This window comes from Peromyscus californicus, unplaced genomic scaffold (assembly GCF_007827085.1).
Source record: "Peromyscus californicus insignis strain IS unplaced genomic scaffold, ASM782708v3 Scaffold_17__1_contigs__length_78620276, whole genome shotgun sequence".
NCBI classification, from domain to species: Eukaryota; Metazoa; Chordata; class Mammalia; order Rodentia; family Cricetidae; genus Peromyscus; species Peromyscus californicus.
In genome coordinates, this window is record NW_026294469.1 from 51019051 (window position 1) to 51043658 (window position 24608).

The window sequence follows — 24608 nt, forward strand, 5'->3', positions numbered from 1 at the left end:
GGCTTCCACTGCCCCCACTCCTGTTCAACACAGCACTTGAAGCGCTAGCTAGAGCAATAAGAGAAGAGAAAGAAAGTAAAGGGATAAGAACGAAAAACATATGAGTATGTATGTTGATAACAAACTCGTTATTAGTCAATAGCACTTTTGCATTGCTAGGAATGAGATCATTGTGAGAGTCTCCACATAATTAAAAAACACCATGTGTCATGTTCACTGTGTATGAAGAGCTGGACTTTCCTTTAAGAGAGGAGAGATCATCACAATGTGTATTTTGTTCATAGGACAATGCTCATTATGTAATACAATCTGGAAGATGTAACATACAATAATTTATTGGCCCGAGGGTGAGAAAACCTAGGATATCATCAAGGAAGCATAGGGATTTTGGGCGGGCCTGGAATGTACAGTAGACCTGCTGGGAAGAAATTTGGGGAGGGTAAAATCTGGGCTAAACATTAATGAACTACTTCTCAAGAGTTAAAGCTGTTCAGGAATAATGATTGGCTAGTTTACTATTGGGGCCTCTTAGCTTAGAGGCTCAGTTACAACCCATCCGCATGGCTCGTACAAGGTACCTGCGCTGGGTGTGCTTCTTCAGTTCCTTGACTCCATTCCAGTCCTTCAGCCTTTCTAATCTTCTCCTCCTCCAGGGATGCAGTGGAATGTGGTGGCCCGTGGGAGAGTCGGTGCCCCCTCACAGCAACTTCTCCTTTGGTGGCTGCTCAGCCCAGTGATACTTAGGCCCTTGAAAAAAAGACCTAGAAGACAGCTGTGGCTCGAAAAGAGGCCAGTCCTAAGCTGCTGCTTATGTGTATGGGGCTGCTCCTGGCACTCTTCTCCGAGACTTTCCAACAGCATGCAGCAACACGCCTTGGACTTTTCCACCGGGATTCCAGCAGGTGGCGTTTGGGGGAGTCAGAGAGAGAAGGGCCTCCTTGATCATTTTTTTCATTTCTCAACATTTCCCCTTCCTGGAGTCTCCACTCTTGCTCAATGGTCTCTGAAGTCTGTGGCCTAGTCCCCTTGCTGTTCCCAGTCTGTCTCACAAGCATTCACTGTGTTCTATTTTCCGTTTTCAAATACGCCTTCTTTGAAGTGTCTTCTCACAGATCCTGTCAAAACATGTGTCTGTCTTGGTCACATTTCTTGCTTGGTCACATCTACCATAGCTGTGTTCAAACTCTCCACTATCCTTTCTTTGCCCTCTTTTGCGCTGGGCACTCGTACACTCTCTTTCTTGTGTCTAGGTGTTGGCATGTATCCTCTTGACCAACCCTATGTCAGTCACTGAGCTCCGCCTTCTTTTTCCTGTGTTCAGTGTCAGTGTTCTGTTTAGGACAGGATCCATTCATTCGCCACTGAAGACACAGACTAGAGATCTGTCAGTGGAAAATGGCTTCTGCATGAACCCTAGAGGGAAGTCAAAGACAGTTTTCTTCAGTGCCAGGATCAGATCTGTCTCATCTGCCAGCTAGGATAGAACACCGAAAGAGTCTTAGGTAAGGCTGGTGGCATTATGGGTATCTATTAAGAGATGTTGGCATTTTTTCTATGAGCTGTGGTCAAAACCTCTGAATATGGCTTCGCTGCTCACAGTGGACAGAACTGATGGAAGTTCACCCTGTGGGGCCTTGTTCCCCTTGCTATCTTTTAGATGGAGAAGTCCAGAGTCCAGACATGCTTAGGAATGAGAAAAACAATATCTGACTCCAAGTCAGGGGACGCAGATGCCAGCCCTGGCTCTGCTTCTAAAATGCTGTGAGACCATGAACAATTGCCTTTCCCTCCATGAAACTCACTTTCTACATTGCCAAATGAAGCTTGGAGTAGGGGGGTCTTTAAGATTTCTTTCCATTTCTTGGACAATAGGATGCTGCTATAGCCAGCCATCTGCTACCTCGAAAACTCATGGCCTGCCTACCTTTTGGGTTTGTTTCAAAGGAACCACCCTTCTGATTTGGGCCTTCTAGACTTCTGACTCAGTCAGCTATGCTCTTACAGTTAACCCGGTGTCTTTCATTCAAAGCAGAGTCCGTGGTTTGTCCCAAATACCCCAGAGCAAAGGTCTCAGTGAGGGAAGTGCCCCTTCCCAGAGCCGGGTCATGTTTTAGCTTTCATCTTGGCTGTGGTTTGATTCCACCTCAGGACTATTGACTGCACTCCTCTTTTGAGCTGTTCATGAAGTATCATTTACTATTCCTGTCTGTGTTGCCTTTAGTTCTGAAATTGAACTTGGCAGGAAAGAGACTTTAGAATGAGGGAGAGAAGATTGCCAAAAAAAAAAAAAAACCCATTCAAATGCCAAAAAGAATTCTCTGTTACGTGAAGACTTAGTTTTCTTGAGTACAAGTCATGCCTTAGCAAAAGGAAGTAGACCCTGAGAGAGAACTCCAAAATGCTGCTGAGGAAAAAAAAATGCTCCGTGCTAAGAAATATTGAGTGCTGAGATGGTTCGTGCCAAGACCGATCCAGTGGAGCAGTTCCAAATGGAGGCCTCTTCATGTCAATCATGAAGAGAGTGGAAGCTTTGACTTGCACACTGACTCTGTAGCTGGATCAGTCTGCCTTGAATTGGTAAGCCCTTGCTCCCTGGCTATCACTAGGCTCAGCATTCATTTGGAGGCAAGCATCATTTTGAGGTTGATTGGTTTCTCATACAAAGGATGAGATGCAGCCAACCTGTCTTGGATGGCCGTCTACCCACCCCTTCCATGGTCATGGTGGTAAGAAAGTGTCGCATGCACCAAGTCAATGACTGACATTCTGAGTGGATGGAACTGAAAGCTGGATGATTTGGGCCTCAGAATATCTTCTGCTTACTTCATAACAGTTGATTTGGAGACAAATGATACTTATGGAAACAATCTGTAAAAAACATAAAATGGCAGCCTGCTTGTTATTATTATGGGTATTTTGAATTACTGTAGATGTACTTGAGCTCTCGGGAGCTAAGCCTTTTTTCACTAAGAAATGAGATCAGTTTAGAATGAGCTTTCAGTGTTGGAAACAAAACCCAAGAGCAGCCTTTGGGTACCAACACACCCTAATCTACCCCTCCTCGTTCAGTCACTCCAGGTTACTCAGCACACTCGATTTAAAGGGACTTCTTTGCTCTCAAAGACGTGAATAGAGAAAAAGACGATGGGCAAATTTTGATAAGAATGGCTCTAATTCTATATGTAACAACATAGTCTCATGAGCTAAGTTCATATACCTGTTTTTCATATAAAAATATCTGGAGAAAAAAGTTCCCTGTCCATAAAATTAATTCCCACCTTATAAATTATATATACATACATACATGTATATATAATTTATTTATTTTTTGAAAATTAAATGTGGTCCAATCTATGAATGACCAGCTGACAAGAATGTTACATAAAGGGTCACTAAGTCACTCAACCAGGATAAGCTTTTACATTTCCTGAAGTAATGATAGTTTATGTAAGCAGCTGTTGATTACAGCATACTTCCATTTTATTTGATATCTTAATTTTGTTTACATTTTTCTAAGTATTGTTACAAATGGGGCCACTTGTATAGTTTATAACTGCACTGAGGACCCTAGTGTAATGAATACAGTACATACATGTGTGCCTGTTGTAGAGAACATGAAGCTTAAATCTTACAATTTTATAGGGTAGCAAGTTCTGATGGTGGTGTTATCTTAGGTTTCATGAGCTTGATGGTTATATCTGTGGTTTATTTGAAGCTAATATTTTTAAGGTATTAAGAGCCCTGATTATAACCTTGTTTCCATGAGAAGCATCCTTGGGTTTATGCTAGATTCTTTTTGATGCAGCTTCCAAGAATATGTTCTTGGAAAAGGCAGGGACCTGCCCAGGTTTTTTTAATTGATTAATTATATTTATTGATAAAATATTGACGTATTACATATGTTTATATGATTTCATCTGTACATGTTTAAATAAACTATACATTAAAGTAAATCTTAAGTCCCAAAAGAAATAAGTGAGTTTTGATTATGCAATAAAATGCCAAAGTCAACCCATGTGTGTCAGTAACTGTGGAGTATCTGTTTAACCCTCAGAGCCAAGGCTTTCCCTAGAAGCTACAGTCAAATGGATCTGGAAATTTACTGTCTTCAATATCAGTTCTTCCTAAAATAAATCCCAAAGTCCGGGGCTCTTAAGTAATGTGAATCTACCTGCCTGCCTGCCTGTCATCTCTATTAAGCCCTCTAGCACTGGGGTAGATCTCTCTGACATGGTTGCTCATCCTGTGGCCATAGTGTGGGGATCCAGCTCAGACACACTAAAGATATAAACTATAAGGAGTCTTCACAGCAGTGTGACCATGATATATGCTCACGTCCTGGATTGAAATTATTAAGCATGTGCCTCCTTGCTTAGAGCATTTTTTTTAAATATAAGAAATCACCTTGGGGCCTGTCCAAATCCCTTCAGGACAGATTGTATGTTTAAAAACTCTCAGTCCCGTCTTTTCGGAGTGTGTGACAGTGGAAAGACTCCCACAAACGAGGGCAGACTGAAAAGTGACAAGCTACAACTCTTGGGATGTCCACCTTCTGACTGAGAATGTTGAGAATGGGACAATAATCAGGTTTTCAAGTCAGAATCCTTTCATACAGAAGTTTTCAGAGTCCCATTGCATAAAAGATTCAAGGCATTTGGTAATTCTGAATTTCCCATATCTGTTCATTTCAACCCACACACTAGAAGGACACTTTTTGGAAGCTAAAGCCTAAACAACAGGGCCTGGCGGTCTGGGGTGGTGCCCTTTTTCCAGTCATTCTTGGGTGTTTTCTAAAACAGCATCTGTAGAACTGATACAAGCTAATTTTCCAGCTGTCAACCCTTGAAGGAGATGCGCATAAAACTTCACAAAACCTCTCCCGGCATACTCTACCACCGGGAACTTCCTGGAATGAAAACCTAAGCCAGTACCACAAATGGAGTATCTGCTACATTCAGGTGAAGTTCTAGGCCCTAGAAATATCCTGCAGGAGGAACCGACTCGGCTGTTTCTGTCCAACAGCACTACAGGGGTCAACAAAACAGTTTTTAGGCACACCGTGTATCGGGGTCTGTCTCCAGAGGCCTGCCAAAGTGTGTTGACAAGCTCTCTGCTCTGTCAAGTAGAAAACAAGCGTGAAGACCCGTGTATGTGAATTAGACAGACTTAGATATTGGTGTGTGCTGGAGAGAGCATAAATAAAAGGCATAGCCTGGAAGGGATGATGTGCCACTATTGCCAGGCTCCTTGGGGAAGGTTTAGAGGAGCAGAGAGTCCTGTGATCAGAGACCAGGGATGGGTGGACATAGTGTGTTGGACAAATGGAACAGCAGATACCAATTCCCTGGGGCTGTGCCGCCAACACCCCATCAGAAGAACCCTTCAAGGACTCCTCCCAGCACACAGGCCTAGGTCGCCTACTGTTTTCCTGACCCTAGCATTTATGATTTCACTTAGAGTCACTCCTTTTTATCCTGGCAAAGCAAACAGGATGCTCTGGGTTACACACTTCTTCCTTCAAGTTCTGCAATCAAGCTCTAGCCACCCTTTCCCTCGGACATTTTCCCATAGCCATCTCTCACGTGCTACGTCTCAGATCCCACCTTCTACTTCAAATATTTTCCAGCATTCAAAACAACATTTTTTTTTTTACCTTTTCCATCCGATCTCCAACACTTTATGTATTCTCCTATGACTTTTTATAAGCTTTTCTGTGTGCTTATTAATGATTCCATTTCTGGAGTCCCCTAATAGATGTGTTTCTAGAGCCCAGAGCAGGTTCTTGTACACTGAAGCTACTCAGTAACTGAACTAAATCCACATGGTTAGAAGAATTCAGAAGCATTCACTGTGGTATCTGCACAGCACCATCCTGCTCCATTCCTTCAGCCTAACTAAACTTCAGTGTAGCTCTCACTGTTAATCCACCACCCACCGCAAAAGCTGCAGCCTCCTGATAAAAGGAATTTTACTTTCTGTGACAGTAAAATCAAGATGTTTATCAGATTTCTTGCAAGTAGCCGAAGGATTTGCATTTTAAAATACCATGACTTCTCTGGTCTGCCACAGCCTTCTTTTCTTTGGGGTTCAAGTCTGTCTATTGAAAAGGAACTTAATCTTGAAGTTTTGTACTTTTACGAAGCAGTAATGAATCAGACCGAACTTAGGTGAGTTACTTGACCTTACAGTGGCCTGGAGGACATTGGACAACACTTTACAGACAGCAGCATTTATTGACACAACATGGCGTGAAGAAAGGGTGAGCTATAATTTTAGCATACAGGATGAACACAGTGAATTACTTAGGTGAGGATGTAATTGAACATGTCCAAATGGTGTCAGTTTCTAGATGATTCCTGCCTAGAATCCCTAGTAAATTGCTATTGCAACTGGACACATACAGCCCTGTTCTACCTTGAGTTTTACCATCTACAAATTAAGAGACATTCTTTAAAAGCCTGAACTTCAGTATTATTTGGACTTGGGTTGAGCTCCAGACTCTGACACATACTGAATGTGGGCTTGTAGGCAAATTCTTTAATGCTCACAGCTCCAGTTTCTTCTTTGAAGCAAAGGCAACAGAGAGGCTGACAGCATGTCCTCACAATGTTGTTATGAGGATTCAGGGACTAAACAGACCAGTCTCTGGCATACTGAGCTGTAGCAGATTACTATGTCCCTTGCAGCTTGGGTCCTGGTACCCTGAATAGGGGCAGCAAAAGAAGGAAGAAAATACAGACAGACGACAGACACTCAAGAAAGCTGGTATCAGGTAGGTGTGTACTCACTCTGATGAAGTGGCACCTGCCTTGCTGGCTACCAGGAAGCTTGGTGTGTTTATTAGGTACCCACAACAGGCGGGGTTGGCTAGTTTCCATAGGAGTACTCTGGAGGTGAGCAGTCTCGGGCTGTAAACACCAGGCAGGAGGAAGTTGAAGTTGCTAGTTTTTGTACACCAGTCACTCACTTGCATCTGGATCCCCAAGGAAGGATTTGCTATCCCACATGGCTCATATGGGGAATTGCCTTGCCAGTTTCCCATGGTTCAAGGTCTTGGTCTTAGCCATGGCCTTGTCCATATGAACAATACACATACACTCAAGATGTCACTCACTCGGGACTTCCTCCACTCCTTACAGCTGTTGCAATTCGTTTGGATTCCAGATGTTTAAAATTCAGAAACAGCATGTAGAATCATATGAAACTAGCACTGAGAAACCATGAGCTGGGACACAGTGGAAGTCACAACTGCTGGGTTTTTTTTCTATGCTGGGTGTGTAACAGGACAGAGGACAAGGGTGGTATTCAGGAAAACATGGAGATAGAGAGGATTCGACTGTGGAGTCAGAAAAGAAATGTACACATAGCAGATGTGGATGGAAAATGGAGTACAGCTGCCATTAGTGTCTCATTATAGAAACTGTCTACAATGTTCTCCAGTTGCTGCATTTCAAAAACAGCACTCATTATGTCCTCTTTGAAAAGAGCAAATGGATGTACCTTAAATGAGCATCTACGATGTGTCGTATTGCCTAGCTCTATTACACATTTCATGAAAATCAGTTCTCGAAAGGTTTAAGTGAATTGAACCCCAGTAATAGGCTTTCTGTAGATCAATAGTAGGTTTCTTTGCCCACACAGTAAGCCAGATCAAACTGAACTAAAGAAGTTAAAACAAAACAAAACAACAACAAAAAAACAGGTTTATTTTGAGCAAAGCAACTCCCGGGTGAGATCACCAGCTCCTAGAGACCGATGTGGGAGAAGAGGCAGGAGAAATCACATGCCCAAACTAAAGCAGGGACTTTAAATACCCTGTAGGTGAGGGGTGATCCATAAGCTTATGTTCTCCATAAGCTGAGTTTGTGCCCAAGTATGGCACGCTTTTAGGTGGGGTCTTGGGCCCTTGGCAACTTCAAGGAAGGAGCCACCTGAAGCCACCAGGAATGTAAAACTGGGATTTTAGTGTCTTTTCTTTGTTGGGGATTTTCTGAGAGGGCAGGGTTTGGAGATAGAGAAGTGGGGCTTTCCAACTCAAGCAGGAGTGAGCTGGAGATTTCCAGCGGAACACCCAGCCTCCCAATTTGGGTGCCTTTGGACAAGTGAATTTCTTTATGCTTCAGTTCATTTCAATGATAAAAACAGAACTGTTAACACTGGTTAATTCGTGAGGTTTTATCATTTAAATAAGACGGTGTGTTTCACAACTATTAGGACAATACCAGACAGGTAATTGGTAGCTTCTATTTTCATTATTCTCTTATATAATACCCATTTTATAGGTAAGAAAAATGAGGACTAATGAGGCTGCCTTCTTCAGAGGCTAGGGAAATGGCTCAGTCAGTAAAGTGTTCACCTTGTAATAATGAAGACTTGAATTCAATTCCTAGAACCTACGTAAAAAAAAAAAAAAATCACATTTAATTTAAAAAAGCAAGGCATGGTGGCATTGCTGGAGTGGCTAAGACAGCCAGGTTCCTGGGGTTCACTGGCCAGTGAGCTTAGTCCACTTGGCAAATTCCAAGCCAGTAAGAAGCTCTGTCTCCAAAATAAAAGATGGGTAGAAGGCTCCCGAGCATTGTCCTTTGACATTAATAAACACAGAGAGAGAGAGAGAGAGAGAGAGAGAGAGAGAGAGAGAGAGAGAGAGAGAGAGAGAGAGAGACAGAGAGAGAGAGAGAGAGAGAGAGAGAGAGAGAGAGAGAGAGAGAGAGAGAGAGAGAAGAGAAATATAAAAGGAAGCTCTGGAGAGATGCTTTAGGGAAAGGTGCTTGCTCCCAAGCCTGATGACCTGAATTCAGTTCCTGGAGCCCACACTGTGGAAGGAGAGAACAGGCTCTTCCAGTTGTCCTCTCCTTCCGCTGGCACTCCATGTTGCCTACCCACTGCCATCTACACAAAGTAAATAAAAAGGTAATAAAATAAAAGTCAGGGTATTAGGCCAGGTGGCGGTGGTGCACACATTTAATCCCAGCACTCGCGAGGCAGAGGCAGAGGGATCTCTGTGAGTTTGAGCCCAGCCTGGTCTACAGAGTGAGTTCCAGGACAGCCAAGCTGTCTTGAAAAACTGAAAAAAAAATAAATAAAATGGGGGTATTGAATTTAAAATTTAAAAGTAAAGAAGGTTAAGTTTGTGACCCACTGTCAACAAATAACAAGCAGGACCAGGACAAGCCTGGCTGTGCCTGTCTTAAGAATCTTTATTTTTTTTTTTAACCTGCTTCACAGGTTATCGATAGATGGAATAACATCAAATACTGAAGAAACATTCCTCCCCAAATTAGAAGACCCTCTATAGTATATGTGGATATACTAATACCTTGAGTGAACAGTCCTTTAAATTGGTCTAGACCCTTAAATAAAAGGGCAGATATGATCTGTACTTTCTCAAAACTTGGTTAAAAGCAAACAATTTCATTTCGGTTCAGTCTTTCTCAGTGATTAGGCCATTTCATTCCATTTTCATTTCAGTTCCCTGAATTTCATGGCAAGCATTGGTTTATGGTCTTCTTGTCAACAGGGTCCAAATGGGGGCCCATATGCCAGTGCTTAATGATCAAATTCTTGGCCAGAACACAGGCCCTCCCTCTTCACCCACATTCTTTCTCCAGAGCCTTATAGCAATCTCTCCCCATCACCCTCTGGCATTTATTTGCCAGTGGGCTGAATACTGAGTCATCAGTTGTTCAGGTTTTGTGAAAGGGAATTTGAGCCAGGGTTTCATAATGTCAAGTGAAAAGCTCCTGGTTGAGTGAGCTAAGGCACCATTTCTAGAAAATCCTATCCGAACCAGCTGGAGAGAGCAGGTCAAAGAGGTGTAAGTCAGTGTCAGTAGCCAGGAACTATCAGCCTTACCAAGGTCACCCTTTTCCTTGCATGCTCTTGGCTGAACATGGAGCCTCTGCTAACACTAAACTGGAAAAACTTGAAAAAGGTCAAACTCATTCTAGAATTCTGTTATGTCTAGTGGCTTCCCTCTTGGTAGAGAATAGTCTATTTACTTTCTAACACCCTGACATTTTATTGCTATTCATGTATTGCTATCGAGGCTGATGTTTTCACTGTGGTAGAATGAATGATAGAAAAACATGGATTCTGATTTCACCTTGCATTCTGCCATTTAGCAGCTGGATAAACCTTGACAAGCTATGTACCACTTCTCAGAGCTCACTCCCCATGACTTCATACTATGACAACTTCCTCTACCATCTACAGCTCTCTTCTGCCTACATCTGCACATGCCAAGTACACTGCTTTTTAAATTTCCCATTCATACATAACAACAAAAAGAATGAAAACAGAGTAGTATCCCACTCTAACATTTTCCATTTTCAACAATGTTGTGTCAAAGTTTCTAAGCTTCTAAGTGATACTCCATAGCTCATTGATAAGTTGTCTGTATCAACAGCACAGAACCCAGTGCACAGTAGAATAAATAAAGCTGTACCAATTCCCGCTTCCTTTCCCAGCTCTCTGGGCCTTCTGTGGCTTCCTTCTGCTCTGTTGAAGCAAACTGACCATGCCTTCTTCCTTCTTCCACTACTTTCCATTAACACCATGACCTATTTCATGGACTGCCTCATCCGTGAGAGCTAATCCAGGCTATTCTGATCTCTTTAATACCTTTTCCACATGACCTAGTTCTCTGTGGACATCAACCATGATCTTCCTGGATACTTATACCTACATACCATACTGAAAAGAAGTGTCCAAATTATCTATCTATCTCAACATGAACCAATCACTACCAATAATAGTATGAGGTAAAAGTGACTGTCAAGTGAGGACAAGAGATAATGGAAATGGAACACTGTTATTAACCACTTCAAGAATGTAAGGGATAATTGTGCTTATATCCATGTAAACAAACTTTTTATTTAATATTCACTGTGTGCTGGACATTAGATTAGATAGTAATGATGCAAAATAATAGTATCCATTGTGGCAGTGTGTGTGCCCAATTGTGGAGCTATACATCAATGGGACAGACTCTTCATTGATGCATTCTGTGTCTGCCTTCCCCAGGGGAGCCCCTAACTGGTAATTGCAGCCAATGGCAATCTTTCTTGTAGATGAACATGCTGTTAGCCAGCCAGGCCATCCTGGACCTGGTGAGTGACTGTGAGACTCTATGTGGGTACCCTGGGGGTTAACAAAAATCACACCTACCAGGACCTCTGGAAACCCGAGAACTCACTACTACACTCTGTGACTTCCACCTCTGCCTTTTCTAAACAGATGTAAACTACACAGAATCAATTTTACAACAGAGCCTACAATTAAATTACAGTAAAACTTTTTGAGGGACTCATGGAAAATATGGCCCTTTCCTTTAAAATTCTGGGTATGTGCACAAAATTTTTAATATATTTTTGAGAATTTAATTTATAATACAAAACCCCAAAGTAAACAAAACTTAAAAGGTTCCAGCCTTAATGTGAGATTGTATAACATTCATTTGTGATGAAATCATAAATCTTTCCTATTCCTGTGTCTTCCAGTTTGTGACATTGACTTCAAAGTCACACTACATATTCCTGGTGCCATTTCTGTCAATAGAATGATTCATTTCAGGAACAATATTTCTTTTTTTTTTAATTTTTATTTTGCAATACAATTCAGTTCTACATATCAGCCACGGATTCCCTTGTTCTCCCCCCTCCCGCCCCCCTCACCTTCCCCCCAGCCCACCCCCCATTCCCACCTCCTCCAGGGCAAAGCCTCCCCCGTGGACTGAGATCAGCCTGGTAGACTCAGTCCAGGCAGGTCCAGTCTCCTCCTTCTTAATGTAAAATATTTCTTAACATAAAATTTTCTTTTCCTCAAGATATCTTCATGGAAACTATCCCATTATTTGCAACCAAGTATATATGATCTCAATTAGGAAATATTGGGAAAGTGTTATTACTTTAGTTCCCGCTCAAACATTAAATCAAAAATCAATCATCTCAGCTGGGCATATGGTGCACACTTTTGATTCCAGTACTTAGGAGGCACAGCAGGCAGATTTCTGTGAATTTGAGACCAACACTTGGTCTACATGGTGATTTCCAGGTCATCCAGGGGCTACTTAGTGAGGCCCTGTCTCGAAGTAAATAATCAATTATTTCACCTAACGGAAATATGTTTAATATATGACTCCAATATCAGGCATCATATCCATCATCAGGAATACTAACCCAGCCTTCTGTTTTCTTTATGAGCCAATTCCAGGGATTAAAAAGCATACTTAATTTGGAAATTGCCTGGGGAAAGAACAGAATTTGCTCTCAATGACGATCTTACATTTTAGCATGTGCTACAGGTGTTGATACTTTTTCTAAAAGCAGGTAAATTGGATTAAAATCTTGATTTCAGTACTTACTGAATGATCTTAGGCAAGTAATGAGCCCTTGCTCTTTAGTTTCCTTATCTATAAAACTGAAATATTCCTAGAGCATATATATTTTTTTTTCTAGAGTGTATATATGTGATATATATAGTAGTTGCTAAACTAAATTAGCCTTTTTGATCACAGCCTTGAGCTAAAAATGGTTGTGTTTGCCAAAAAAACAAAAACAAAAAAACCAAAGAGCAATAATGACAGAATTAAACCAAATTTGCAAAGAAATGCAAAAGGCTACTAGATACAGATGCCCAGCCTTATTGGGAAGCTTTGCTGAAGCTAGAGAGTTTGGCAAACTCGGTCCTAGGATAGAATGCCTGTGTATAGGTCCATGTGGCTTCCTCCAGGGATCTTGAGTAATTATTTAAGTTAGATATCCAGTTTTCTTCATGTGCCAAGTAGATAGTTATATATATGCATATATATATATATATATATATATATATATATGCTAAGAAGCCTGGAACTTGGTGTATGAGAAACATTTATGAAATGCAAGGGTGCCCTTTATTGTAACCCTTACTATGTAGCTCTAAATGGTCTGGCACTCACTATATGACCCAGGCTGGTCTTGATCTCAGGGCAATCCTCCTGCTTTAGTCTTCCAAGTGCCAAGATTATAGGCATGTGCTACTATGTCCTGTTAGCTCTTCTCCTCCTCCTCCTCTTCCTCCTCCTCCTCCTCATCATCATCATCATCATCACATCATCACTTTCTTCTTCTTCAAAATTAATTTGAATTAAATGATATTGTGCATATCTCACATCAAATACTTGGTGTGGTACCCGGCACGGCATTTGGCCAACAACTATCATTTATCTTTGATTCTGTCACCACCATCAATGGCACTATCATAGTTTACAGAACTTCCACACACACCATCTCATTAGAAAGGCACAGCAGTCTGTAGATGTAACCAACCATCTTATTAATTAAGAAACACAGAGCCGATTCAGAGAAGAAAGCCAAGAGGTCAGAGGTAAGAGCTTCACCCTTCCTGCTTCAGCGATCCTCTTCAGCCAAGAGAGCTCTCCGAAAAGGGGCCTACTTCCTGTGTGTATGTCTTTAAATAGTCTGTTCTTATAGCTTAAATTAATCCATTTCCATTAATCTATACCTTGCCACATGGCTCGTGGCTTACCAGCATCTTCACATGCTGTTTCTCATCATGGCGGCTGACAGTGTCTCTCTGACTCAGCCTTCCACTTCCCAGCTTTATTCTCCTCCTTGTCCCACCTATACTTCCTGCCTAGCCAATGGCTAATCAGTGTTTTATTTATTGACCAATCAGCAACACATTTGCCATACAGACCATCCCACAGCACTTCCTCTTTTCTTTTTTTTCAAAAAGGAAGGTTTTAACCTTAACAAAGTAAAATTACATATAATTTGGGAATTTGGGCATAGCTTCTCTTACTACTTCCTGCTGGAGGGGGGCGCTGTATCTTATGGGGACACAAAGAAAATTTTAGGATTATGGAATAGTCCATGAGGGTGTATTGTCTGAGCCAGTTGCCTTCAAACCATTCTGGATGTTGGATCATCTGGGCCATGGTGTCATCGGAGACCTTTCAGGGGGTCTTGGCTGGTCAAACCTGATGTATCTTAATCTGGAACAAATCCATAGCCTTTGACTTTCTGTGGGAACAAAAGCAGAATCTCCTTTCCAAAGCAACACATCCTTACATCCAAATTTTGAAGTCAAGGTACCTTTAAAATATACATTTTGGCATAACTCAACAGCTTTTACAATCAAATGTTTTTCTGCAGTTAAAAATCCCAAAGACAACACAATCTAGATTCTCTGTGTAATATTCATCTTTACGTGGCTTATTTTTTATATTAATTTTAATGTCTCTTTAAAGACTTTATTTTTTAAAACTATGTATTTGTTTCTATAACTGTATATATCACCTTTTTTGTCTCTTTTAAGCCTACATATATTTCACACACATTTTAAACTATTACATCTGAATCTATCTTATTGTGAATCTATTGCTTTAAATTGCAGCAGCTGTGGCTGCTGGCTCTGCCCACCTCAGCTTCCCAACATGGCAGTAGTACGTTTTCCACCAGCTCTGGGAGCTATTGTGGGTCTATGCTTTTATCCAAGCAGCGCGTAGCCCAGAAACCTCTTTTTTTGTTTTGTACTAGCAAAAGCTAAATCCACCACGCAGCTTAATGTGCCACTTGCAGAGGCCTCATTCCCGCCATACTGCAGGTCAAGCACACATGCTAGGAACCCACCAGTAGCTCAAACCGGCAGCTGCCATTCATTTGAGAGAGACAATTAGGAAGCTGTTTTTAGTTCTGTTTTAGAATCTTTTTTCTCAGTTTTTAGGTGGAAACTCTTGCCACCATGTTGGGCGCCATTTGTAGCTTGAGTTTTCCTGCCTGGCCCACCGTCAGGACAAATCTCTCTCACCTGCCAGTCCCACATCCACTCAGACCTGACCAAGTAAACACAGAGACTTATATTGGTTACAGACTGTATGGCCATGGCAGGCTTCTTGCTAACTGTTCTTATACCTTAAATTAATCCATTTCCATTAATCTATACCTTGCCACATGGCTCGTGGCTTACCAGCATCTTCACATGCTGTTTCTCATCATGGCGGCTGACAGTGTCTCTCTGACTCAGCCTTCCACTTCCCAGCTTTATTCTCCTCCTTGTCCTACCTATACTTCCTGCCTAGCCAATGGCCAATCAGTGTTTTATTTATTGACCAATCAGCAACACATTTGCCATACAGACCATACCACAGCAATAGTCTTTCTGTTCTGCCTTCTCATTGGTTGTAAACCCAAACACATGACTGCCCTTGTCACTGCCTGTCTGTAGAGACTTCCAGGTCTTCTATGGTTGGTATTGAGATTAAAGGCGTGTGTCTCCAATGCTGGCTGTATCCTTGAACACACAGAGATCTACCTAGCTCTGTCTACCAAGTGCTGGGATTAAAGGCGTGCGCCACCACCACCATGCTCTTGCTATGGCTCTAATAGCTCTGACCCCCGGGCAACTTTATTTATTAACATACAATTAAAATCACATTTCAGTACAAGTAAAATACCACCATAGCAGTCTAATGGCTGGTGTTATGATCTCAGTCTAAGGAACAAGAGATTGACACTTAAGAGTAGTAGAGGTAGATGGCAAAGCTCAAAGAGGCAGAATACGGGATCACAGCAGGACTTATGCATTCTGTATTAGGAAGTCCTTTCCCAAACTGCACTACTTCTTCATCAAAATGTCTGATGGTCTATTGATAGTTTTCTTCCAACATTATCTGTTGAATCCTAGAAGCTTGATGAGGTAGATAAATACAAGCATTCCTCCTTGGCAGGGCCCTATACCCAGGAAGCTTGGATAATTGCATTCCAGTCATTTGGCCTGGGGACTGCATTTGTAACTAGCTAACTGCTGATGGCCAAGCCTGGTGGAAAAAGCCCTGACCACACAAACATAAGCGTTGGATAGAGGCTCATTGTTTATGCTGCAGTGAGTGGTCTGTTAACAATAGCCAACAGCTTCCTAATGGTTCCTGCCCAGCAAAGAACGGGCTTCAGAACCTGCCAGGTCCCAACCCACCACCAGGAACAAGCAGAGGTTCCTGGAGCATTCAGTGAGGAGCCAGAGAGTTTTTGACAGCATAGCTGCTGCAGTAGATCAGAAGGGTTTGTTGTTGTTGTTGTTGTTGTTGTTGTTGTTGTTGTTGTTTTGTTTTCATAACTTGGCTTGGACCAAAGACAGTGGCAGACTTTGACTGAAGCACTCTCAGACTGGTGCTTAAACAAAACAATTAAGAACAAGTGATAGAGCAATGGCGTGAGTTGATGATTATAAAAGTGGGAGGTGTTTTAAAGACAGTATAAGGTTTATGAGAGAGTAAGACCATTGGAGCCAGACTGAGGCCAAAGAACAAAGCTTTATTGAAGTACTAACTGTCAGGCTGTCTCTAAGAGAAGGGAGGGCAGCCCCTCCAGAAGGGAGTTTGAGTTTTTGTAGGATGGTTTAAGTAGGACAGAAGAGTGGTGGGAGAGGGAATGGCTGTGAACGAAGGAACTGTCATAGCAGAGTGTCTCAAGAGGACCTTTGGTTGTTAAGATAACAGGATGCTGTGGTCATGCTGCTCTCACTGAGATAAAGGTCAGATTCCTGAGATCTGTGGAACATGCGCTTTCCATTTCCACAAAGGGGTAGGTTCTCACATGGGTTGTCCATCTTGATGGCTTAGGTGGCTCTGTCATGGCCAGGGACTTGGGCCAGCCTAACATCCCAACCTTTTATTGATGATGGAAGGTGTCAATTGCCTCTTCTAGCTACTTCCTGCTGGATAGGGGAACTGAATACAGGGGCATAAAGGCAGGGAATGGCCAGTTCAAGTCATACAGTGGCCTATGCTTCAGGAGAGCCTTGGGACAGACATGGGAAGGAGATGGACAAACTAGGAGGAGTTGGTTAGAGGTATGGCAGGTGATTTGTTTACCTGGTTTTGAATGCATTTGAGGAGGTATGGGACTAGGAGAAGAAGGAGGAGGAGGATCTAAATAAGGGGTCCCAGAAGAGGCAGGAACCATGGCCAGATGCTACCAAGCTACTGAAGACATTCCATGGCCCAGAAGGCTATGAGTCTCCATTAATCTGGCTTTGGAGTGTTTTAGTTTCTACTTCTACCTGACCTGATTGGTTGATATAATAGCAGCGTTCTTCATTGAGGAAGAGACAGGATTCTCCCTTTTCTGCTGTCAGGAGGTCAAAGGCTCACTGATTTTTTAAGGCTATCTTAAGCCAGAGAAGAGAGCTGTTCCTGTAACATTCAGAGACCCCTAGCTGAGTTCTTGGTTGCTGTTATTAGTTCCACCAAGAGCTGGCCACAGAGAATTCCAGGTGATGCCCACCACCACAGGGAGGCAAACAGCCCTCTGTGAGGGTGTTAAAGAGTGCAGGAGCAGGAAGAATTCCCACAAAGTGTAATAGGTTAGTCTGGGGATGACAGTTACTGGGATGCATGGACCCTTTGTGCTTGGGACTACACAGGAGAATAAGCTGGATCCAAATGAAAAGCACTATTTGGGAGGGAATGATGGTTAAAGAAAGTGAGGTTTTTTATATAAATGGAGCCAGAATTTGCTAATGTCATGGTGCCAACAGTCCATTCATCTTATAGGAGAGAGAGAGAGAGACAGAGACAGAGACAGAGACAGAGACAGAGAGACAGAGCAGAAACAGGGTGAGGGGAACATGGAGCAGGAGAAATTGAAAGTGCCACTGTTGACCAGCAAGACCCTCTAGGGCTTTAGTGTCCCATCTCTTATCTGATTAGTTTGATTATCCCATCCCCCAACTACAAGCCCTTTTATTAGCCTTCCTCTGTGCTCCAATATTCTATTTGGACCCTTAATCTTCCTTTTAACCTCAGGATCTGCTCTCATTACAACATATGCGATCAACTTACAGTTTTCACCATGGACCTTCTTCCTTTACTACCTGGAGACAGCTGGCTCCTGCATCAATGAGGTGGCTGAGCCAATCATTAAAATTACCCATATGAATCTTTAGAAGCATATCTGATGTACAGGACAAAATAGATGAAATATACTCTGTGAGGACTGACTGTGCTAGGCTAAGCAACCAGCATCTACTACTGAAGAAGGTGATGAATTTTGCTTAGGAATGGCTCCGAGACTTGTACTCCAACACTTGCCTGGGGGACATGGAGTTCTCAGTGTGAGAAAGAAGATGATGGTCTCTCTGTCAAGGAAGAAACCAATGCAAGCAGCTAAACCCAGTGACCAAGTTAGTCTTCTCTTCTGAGGCAAGCCAATTTAAAGTGTTAATATTTGTGAACAAGACACTTTTTTATGTTTCTGTGAGTTCCTCCTAAAAGGGTGTGACATTTGAAGTACTGTGAGCTGGTAGTCTAGTACTCCAGGTCTTCATCTGACTTCCTCCTTCTAACCGCCCTACTTTCTAAACTTCGGCTTTCTGGCATTGAGTCTTCCTAACACCTGCTGCCAAACCCAGTTCTTAGCCATAGAACATCACAAAATAATGTCCACGACAGCTGTCACCATCGTATTTGTCTGGGATCTGCTACAATTCTGTCTCAAATTGCTAGGCTTACACCTGTCTGTAATAAACATGTTTCAGCACACAAAAGGTAACACTGGCCAGTTAGCATCTGTTCCTGTGGTTGTTTGAAGTTTTCTATGACGTCTAGGCAGGGATAGGCCTAGGATTTGTGACTCTCTCCTGCTCAAACACTAAAAATAAGATGTTGGATATTCAAGGGTTTATAGCATAATACCTTAAAATACAAATATAAATGGCAATCTCAACAGGTAAATTGCAGATTTGACTTGATGTGGTTTTAACATGACTATCTTTTCAACCAAAACTCAAACAACCAGGGATATTAGGAAAACTACACTGTTAATTCGGGAAGGTTTACATGGACTATAGGTAAGCTGTATACTTAAAATTGTATAATTTTTGAAAATCTGAGCTTTTGTTATACTAGCATTTAAGTCTCATCTTAACATTTCTTCAACATGTAATGATAAATATAGCCCATATTGGTGTGTAGTTTAAAAAAGGTATTTATGAACATTATATCATCTTCTGAGTTTTCTTTTCATAAAGAAGTATTATTTTCCCCAATATCTCCAGACATATTGCTCTCAAATGCTTAGTCATATGACCGATTAATGTTATATCTAAGAAAAATGTATTAGGTGAATTTTCAAGAAAATATGCTGATGTAGTGATCCTCATCCAATCCTCATAGACACCCCAGCCCTGTAGCCTGAGGACCATGTGGAGTATCATGCATTTCTACCAGGGAATCATAACTCTAGAAGAATAAGAAACCCAGGTCAAATGCACAGAAAATATTTTCAGCAAAATAGTAGAAGAAAAATCCCCAAATATAAGGAAAAAAATTTCTACCAAGGTACAAGCAGCTTATAGCACACTGCATAGACAGGATCAACAAAGAAATACCTCGTGTATATAATAGTCAAAACATGAAATGTATAGAACAAATAAAAGGCATTTAAAACTGAAAAATATAAAAGCCAAGTCACATATAGAGTCAGGCCCATCAAAATAATGTCAAGAGAAACTTGACATTAAAGAAATAGGAATTTAGACTGACATTCTACAAGTTCTGAAAGACTACAAATGCCAGTCCAGATTTTATATTTATCAAACTATAAGTTATTAACAAAGGGTAAAGGCAGATTAAAGGCATCCATGACCACCAAGTCAGATCTAAAGAGGATACTGGAAGGAATACTTCAAACTGAAGTAAGAGATAAGCATATCACCAAAAGCTGATAGTGGAGAAAAATATCAACCTTCGGTCAGTGATTAAACAAAGGAAAACTAAGAAAACAAAGACCACAGAATCAACAGAATGGTATAAATCAACACACATCTTTCAATAATAACCTTGAACATCAATGTTAACACCTTCCTAGTCAAAAGACACAGATTAGTAGACTGGATTACAAAGCAAGTTCCATCTTTCTGCTACCTCCAAGAAAACCTCACTATTAAAGATAGAATTCACCTGAGAGTGAGATGATGCGCAAAGGTATTCCTATCAAATCTAACCAGGAAAGAGGGGGCTGGAGAGATGGCTCAGCAGTTAAGAGCACTGGCTGCTCTTCCAGAGGTCCTGGGCTCAATTCCCAGCAACCACATGGTGGCTCACAACCATCCATAACAGGATATGATGCCCTCTTCTGGCATGCAAGTATACATGCAGAGCACTGATACATAAAATACAAATACATTAAAAAAAAAAAAAAGAACCAGGAAAGAGCAAGAGCTTCTATTATAATATCTGATGAAATAGACTTTAAATAATAATAAGAGATGTTACTTCATGTAGATCAAGGGAAAAAATTTATCAAGAAGACATTAAAATCCTAAACGTATATGCAGCCAACTTCATTAAGCAAACACTGCTGAAGCAAAGCAGCAGATTATTCTAACCAACCCATTAATAGCAGGTGACTTCAATAATCCATCTTAACCAATGAACAGATCCTCCAGCCAAAATGCAGAGAAATAGAGCTAACTGATGTCATAGGCAAAATGACCTATGGATCTCTACAGAACATTCCCTCAAAATACTAGATAGTACACAATCTCAGAAGCCCATTTATTGAATCTATAATAAAAACTAAAAAACTTACCAACCAAAACCAGACAACCAAACAAAAATCCCTAGACCAGATATATTTACTGCAGAATTCTACCAGATCTTTAAAGAAAGATTAAAGCCAATACTCCTCAAAGTCTTCCGTAAACTAGAAGAGGAAAGGTACAGATTCTTCTTTATGAAATCAGTGTTACACTGATATCTAAATCAGATCAAGACACAAACAAAAAAAGAAAATTATATACCAATCTCTATGATGAACATAGATGCAGAAATTCTTACTAAACTACTTGTAAGCCCAATTGAACAACAACAACAACAATAAAACAAAACCAACTCCCCCCCACCAAAAAAAAAAAAAAAAACAATCCACCACTGATCAGTTCAGTTTCATTCCAGATATGCAAGGATAGTTCAGTGTAATTAATAAATGTAATCCACTACATATACAGACTCAAGGACAGAAACCAAATGATTATCTCATTAGATGCAAAAAGGCCTCTGGCATTCAACATCTCTCCATGATAAAAGTCCTGGAGAAATTGCAGCTACAAGAAACATAGCTCAACAAAATGAGGGCAGTCAACAAATGAACATCAGAAAAACTTGAAATATTTCTGCTAAATTGAAAAACAAGAAAAGGATGTCTACTCTTTCTATTCTTGTTTGATATAGTACTCGAAGTCTCAGCTGTAGCAATGAGACAAGAGGAAATAGAGAAGACATAAATAGGAAAGGAAAAAGTCAAAGTATCTTTATTTGCAGATGATATTATATTTATACAAAATTTTAGAGACTCCACCAAAAAACTCTTTCATCTGAGGAACACAGTCAGCAAAGTATCAGGATGTAAAATTGACACATAAAAGTCAGCAGCCTTTTTAATATACTAACCAGAAGCATAGAAAGAAAGAAATAGGAGACACAATCCCATTTATAGTAGTCTCAAAAACATAAATAAAATCTAAAAGACATTTACAGTGAAAACTTCAGGACTTGAAGAAAGAACCTGAAAAAGACACAAGAAAGTAGAAAGACTTCTCATGATCATGTATTGGTAAGATTAATATTGTAAAAATGGCCATCCTAACAAAAATTCAATACAACCCCCATCAAATTTCCATTGCAGTTCTTCACAGATATTGAAAAAAATAAATAAAATTTCATGTGGAAACACAAAAGACCCCTGGATCCAAATAATCTGAATCATTAAAAACACTGCTGAAAGTATCATCATCCTTGATTTCAAGTTATACTACAGAGCCACAGAAATCAAAACAGCATGGTACTGTCATAAAAATTAGACATATTGACCGGTGAAACAGAGCTGAAGTTCTAGATTAACCCAGGATCCTACAGCCACCTAGTTTTTAACAAACAGGCACCATATACACATTGAAGAAAAGATAGCATTTTCACAAATGGTGATGGAAAACTGGATAGCTATATATAAATGAAACTAGATCCTTATCTCTCACCCTACACAAAACTTGACTCTAAATAGATCAAGAACCTCAAGGGAAGATCAAACACCCTGGATTGGTTAAATTAGAAAGTTGGGAATATGCTTTAATTTATAGACACAAAAAAAAGACTTTCTGAGTAGGACTCCAATGGTACAGGAATTCAAACTGTCAATTGACAAATGGATCTCATAAAACTTAAAAGCTTCTGTACAGTAAAGGACACCATCAATCAAGTGAAGAGGCAGCTTATAGGACCAGAAAAAAATTTGCCAGCTTGACAGAGGGGTAATATCTAGAATAGATAGATAGATAGATAGATAGATAGATAGATAGATAGATAGATAGATATAGATATAGACATATAAATATATACATATATATAACCAAACAAACAAAAAAAACAAACACCAAGCAAACAAATCACCCAATTAAAAAACAGGCCATGGGACTAATCAGTTCTCAAAAGAGGAAACAAAAATGTCTAAGCAATCTCTTTTGTTCAACATCCTTGGCCATAAGGGAAATGCAAACTAAAACTACTTTAAGAATATTTAAAAAAAAAATGCTGGCATAATTGTGGGAAAGGGGAAAACATATTCACTGTTGGTGGGATTTCAAACTGGTGGAGCCATTATGGAAATCAGTGTGAATGTTCCTCAAAAATAAAACAAAACAAAACAAAAAAATCTGAAAATAAGCCTCCCACATGACCCAGTCATACCATCTGAGCACATCCTCAAAGGTCTCTACGTCCTCCTACAGAGACCCTTGCTCAGTGCTTCTCTATTTTAAAATTTACGGTTAAAAATTTTGCACTGTTTTTACTGGGAAGGTGTAGTAGTTTAGTGCCCAATATTTTAAAATTTTAATTGCTTAGGCTAGACAAATAATATACATACATATCTTACTACCTAAGTTTTAAGTAGTGTAATTATATATTCAAAGGGTATCAAATATACTTATGCTACATTTACATGTTCAAAATCCAATGCCAACTTCTATAAAGCTGGGCTGTTAAATACACAATACGGCATAACAATGTTGCACAATGATCATGCTTCCTTCCCTACTCTCTGTTGGGAACAACTGGGTGTTCATGTAGGTTAAACCAAGCATCTAACCTTTCTGTTTTTTTTTTCTTTTTTCTCTCCCAATTTATGCTTGGCTCTTTCTCATCTGTGGCTGTTCATCTGTGTCAAGTTTCCCCCTGCTCTTCTGCAATAGACCTGTTCCTGTCTAACTCTGAGCGTGCTCTGCAAAGCTGTGTGAGTCTGTCTGGATCTGTCCATCCATTTCTTCATGCAAAACACAACCCATCTGTATTCATTCTCTGGCCTCTCTCAAGAAGGGGGAGGCCTGCTAAGCCCAAGATGCCTCCTGTACCTTGATAGCTTTTAACCTGAAGGCCAAGGTTCATATAGTATGAAAAGTTTGTTTTCCATCTATTAACTTCTCAGTGGAGTTTTTTGTTTCTTTATTTCGCAAACCTTATGGAAAACATACATTGTGGTGGAGCTGAGCTCCAATATAACCGTAGTCCTTGGATGTTTTCTTATCTAGATTACCTCTCATACCAACTCATTTTTTATCACCTTGATTGTAATGGGGCCCTCCCTCGTGTTCTTCAACAAATCATTGTGACTAAATCGAGGTGATGTTTTAAGATGTTTTTAGGTATACATTGGCATTATGGAACATTTTTATTTTCACATAAAACACTGAAAGGTACAGGTATTTCCTATATGCCATCTGCCACTGTCAACATCCCTCACATTGGCGGTGTACAGCCTGGATTTGGACAAGTGTATAATGATGTGTATCTACCACTGTGGCATTTTATAGAATTATTTCATCACTGTACTAAAATCCCTGTGCTCTGCCTTTTAGCTCTTACTTTGAGCTTTACACCTGGCAGACCCAGATCTTTCTATGTCCATACTTTTTCATTTTCTAGAATTTCATGGAGTTAGAATAATCCACCATCTAGCACCTACAGATAGCTTCTTTAACTTAGGAATTCATATTAAAATTCTTTTCATATACTTTATGACTTGATAGCTTATTCTTCTACCTCTGAATAATATTCCATTGTCAGATGTGCTACAGTTTTATCTACTCTATGACTTAAGGACAGCTAAGGTACCCTAAAGCTTTAACGATTTCGAGTAAAGCTGATACAAATACCTATATATTTCTGCAAATACATTCAGATTTCTTCAAATTTTAATATCATGGCTTACTAGCTTCAGAATTTTTCATATTCTTAAATACATGACATTATCATATCATCTGCAAGGACAGTTATTTTTTATTCTTTATCTGTATAACCTTTATTCCCTCTTGTCGTATTGCATTCCCTGAAACTTCCAGTACAGTGTTGAAAGGTAGCAGAAAGAGTATATGCTAGTATCATTTCTGATCTTAGCAGGAAAACACTGGTTGAATGTGTTTATGGGTGTCCTTTATCAAATTGAGGAAGTTCCCTTTATTCCTAGTTTACTGAAAACATTTACTTAGAATGGGTATTGAATTATATCAAATGCCCTTTGTGCATTATTAACATAATCATCTGCTTTTTCTTGTTT

At 40.4% G+C, this 24608-nt stretch overlaps 1 protein-coding gene across 8 annotated transcripts in view; it reads left to right on the plus strand.

The window, feature by feature from the left end:
- Positions 1–24608, plus strand: part of Htr4 (5-hydroxytryptamine receptor 4) — a 208682-nt gene that overhangs the window by 165255 nt on the left and 18819 nt on the right. For 6 of the 8 annotated variants that reach the window (XM_052742293.1, XM_052742290.1, XM_052742292.1 and 3 more), the window contains one exon: positions 654–4011. The exons of 1 other annotated variant lie outside the window; for it this stretch is intronic. In XM_052742293.1, coding sequence (XP_052598253.1) covers positions 654–744 — 91 coding nt within the window. In that variant the 3' untranslated portion in view covers positions 745–4011. Of the gene's footprint in view, positions 1–653; positions 4012–23223; positions 23289–24608 lie in introns of those variants that run through there. One more of the 8 variants, XM_052742297.1, reaches the window with a different exon arrangement.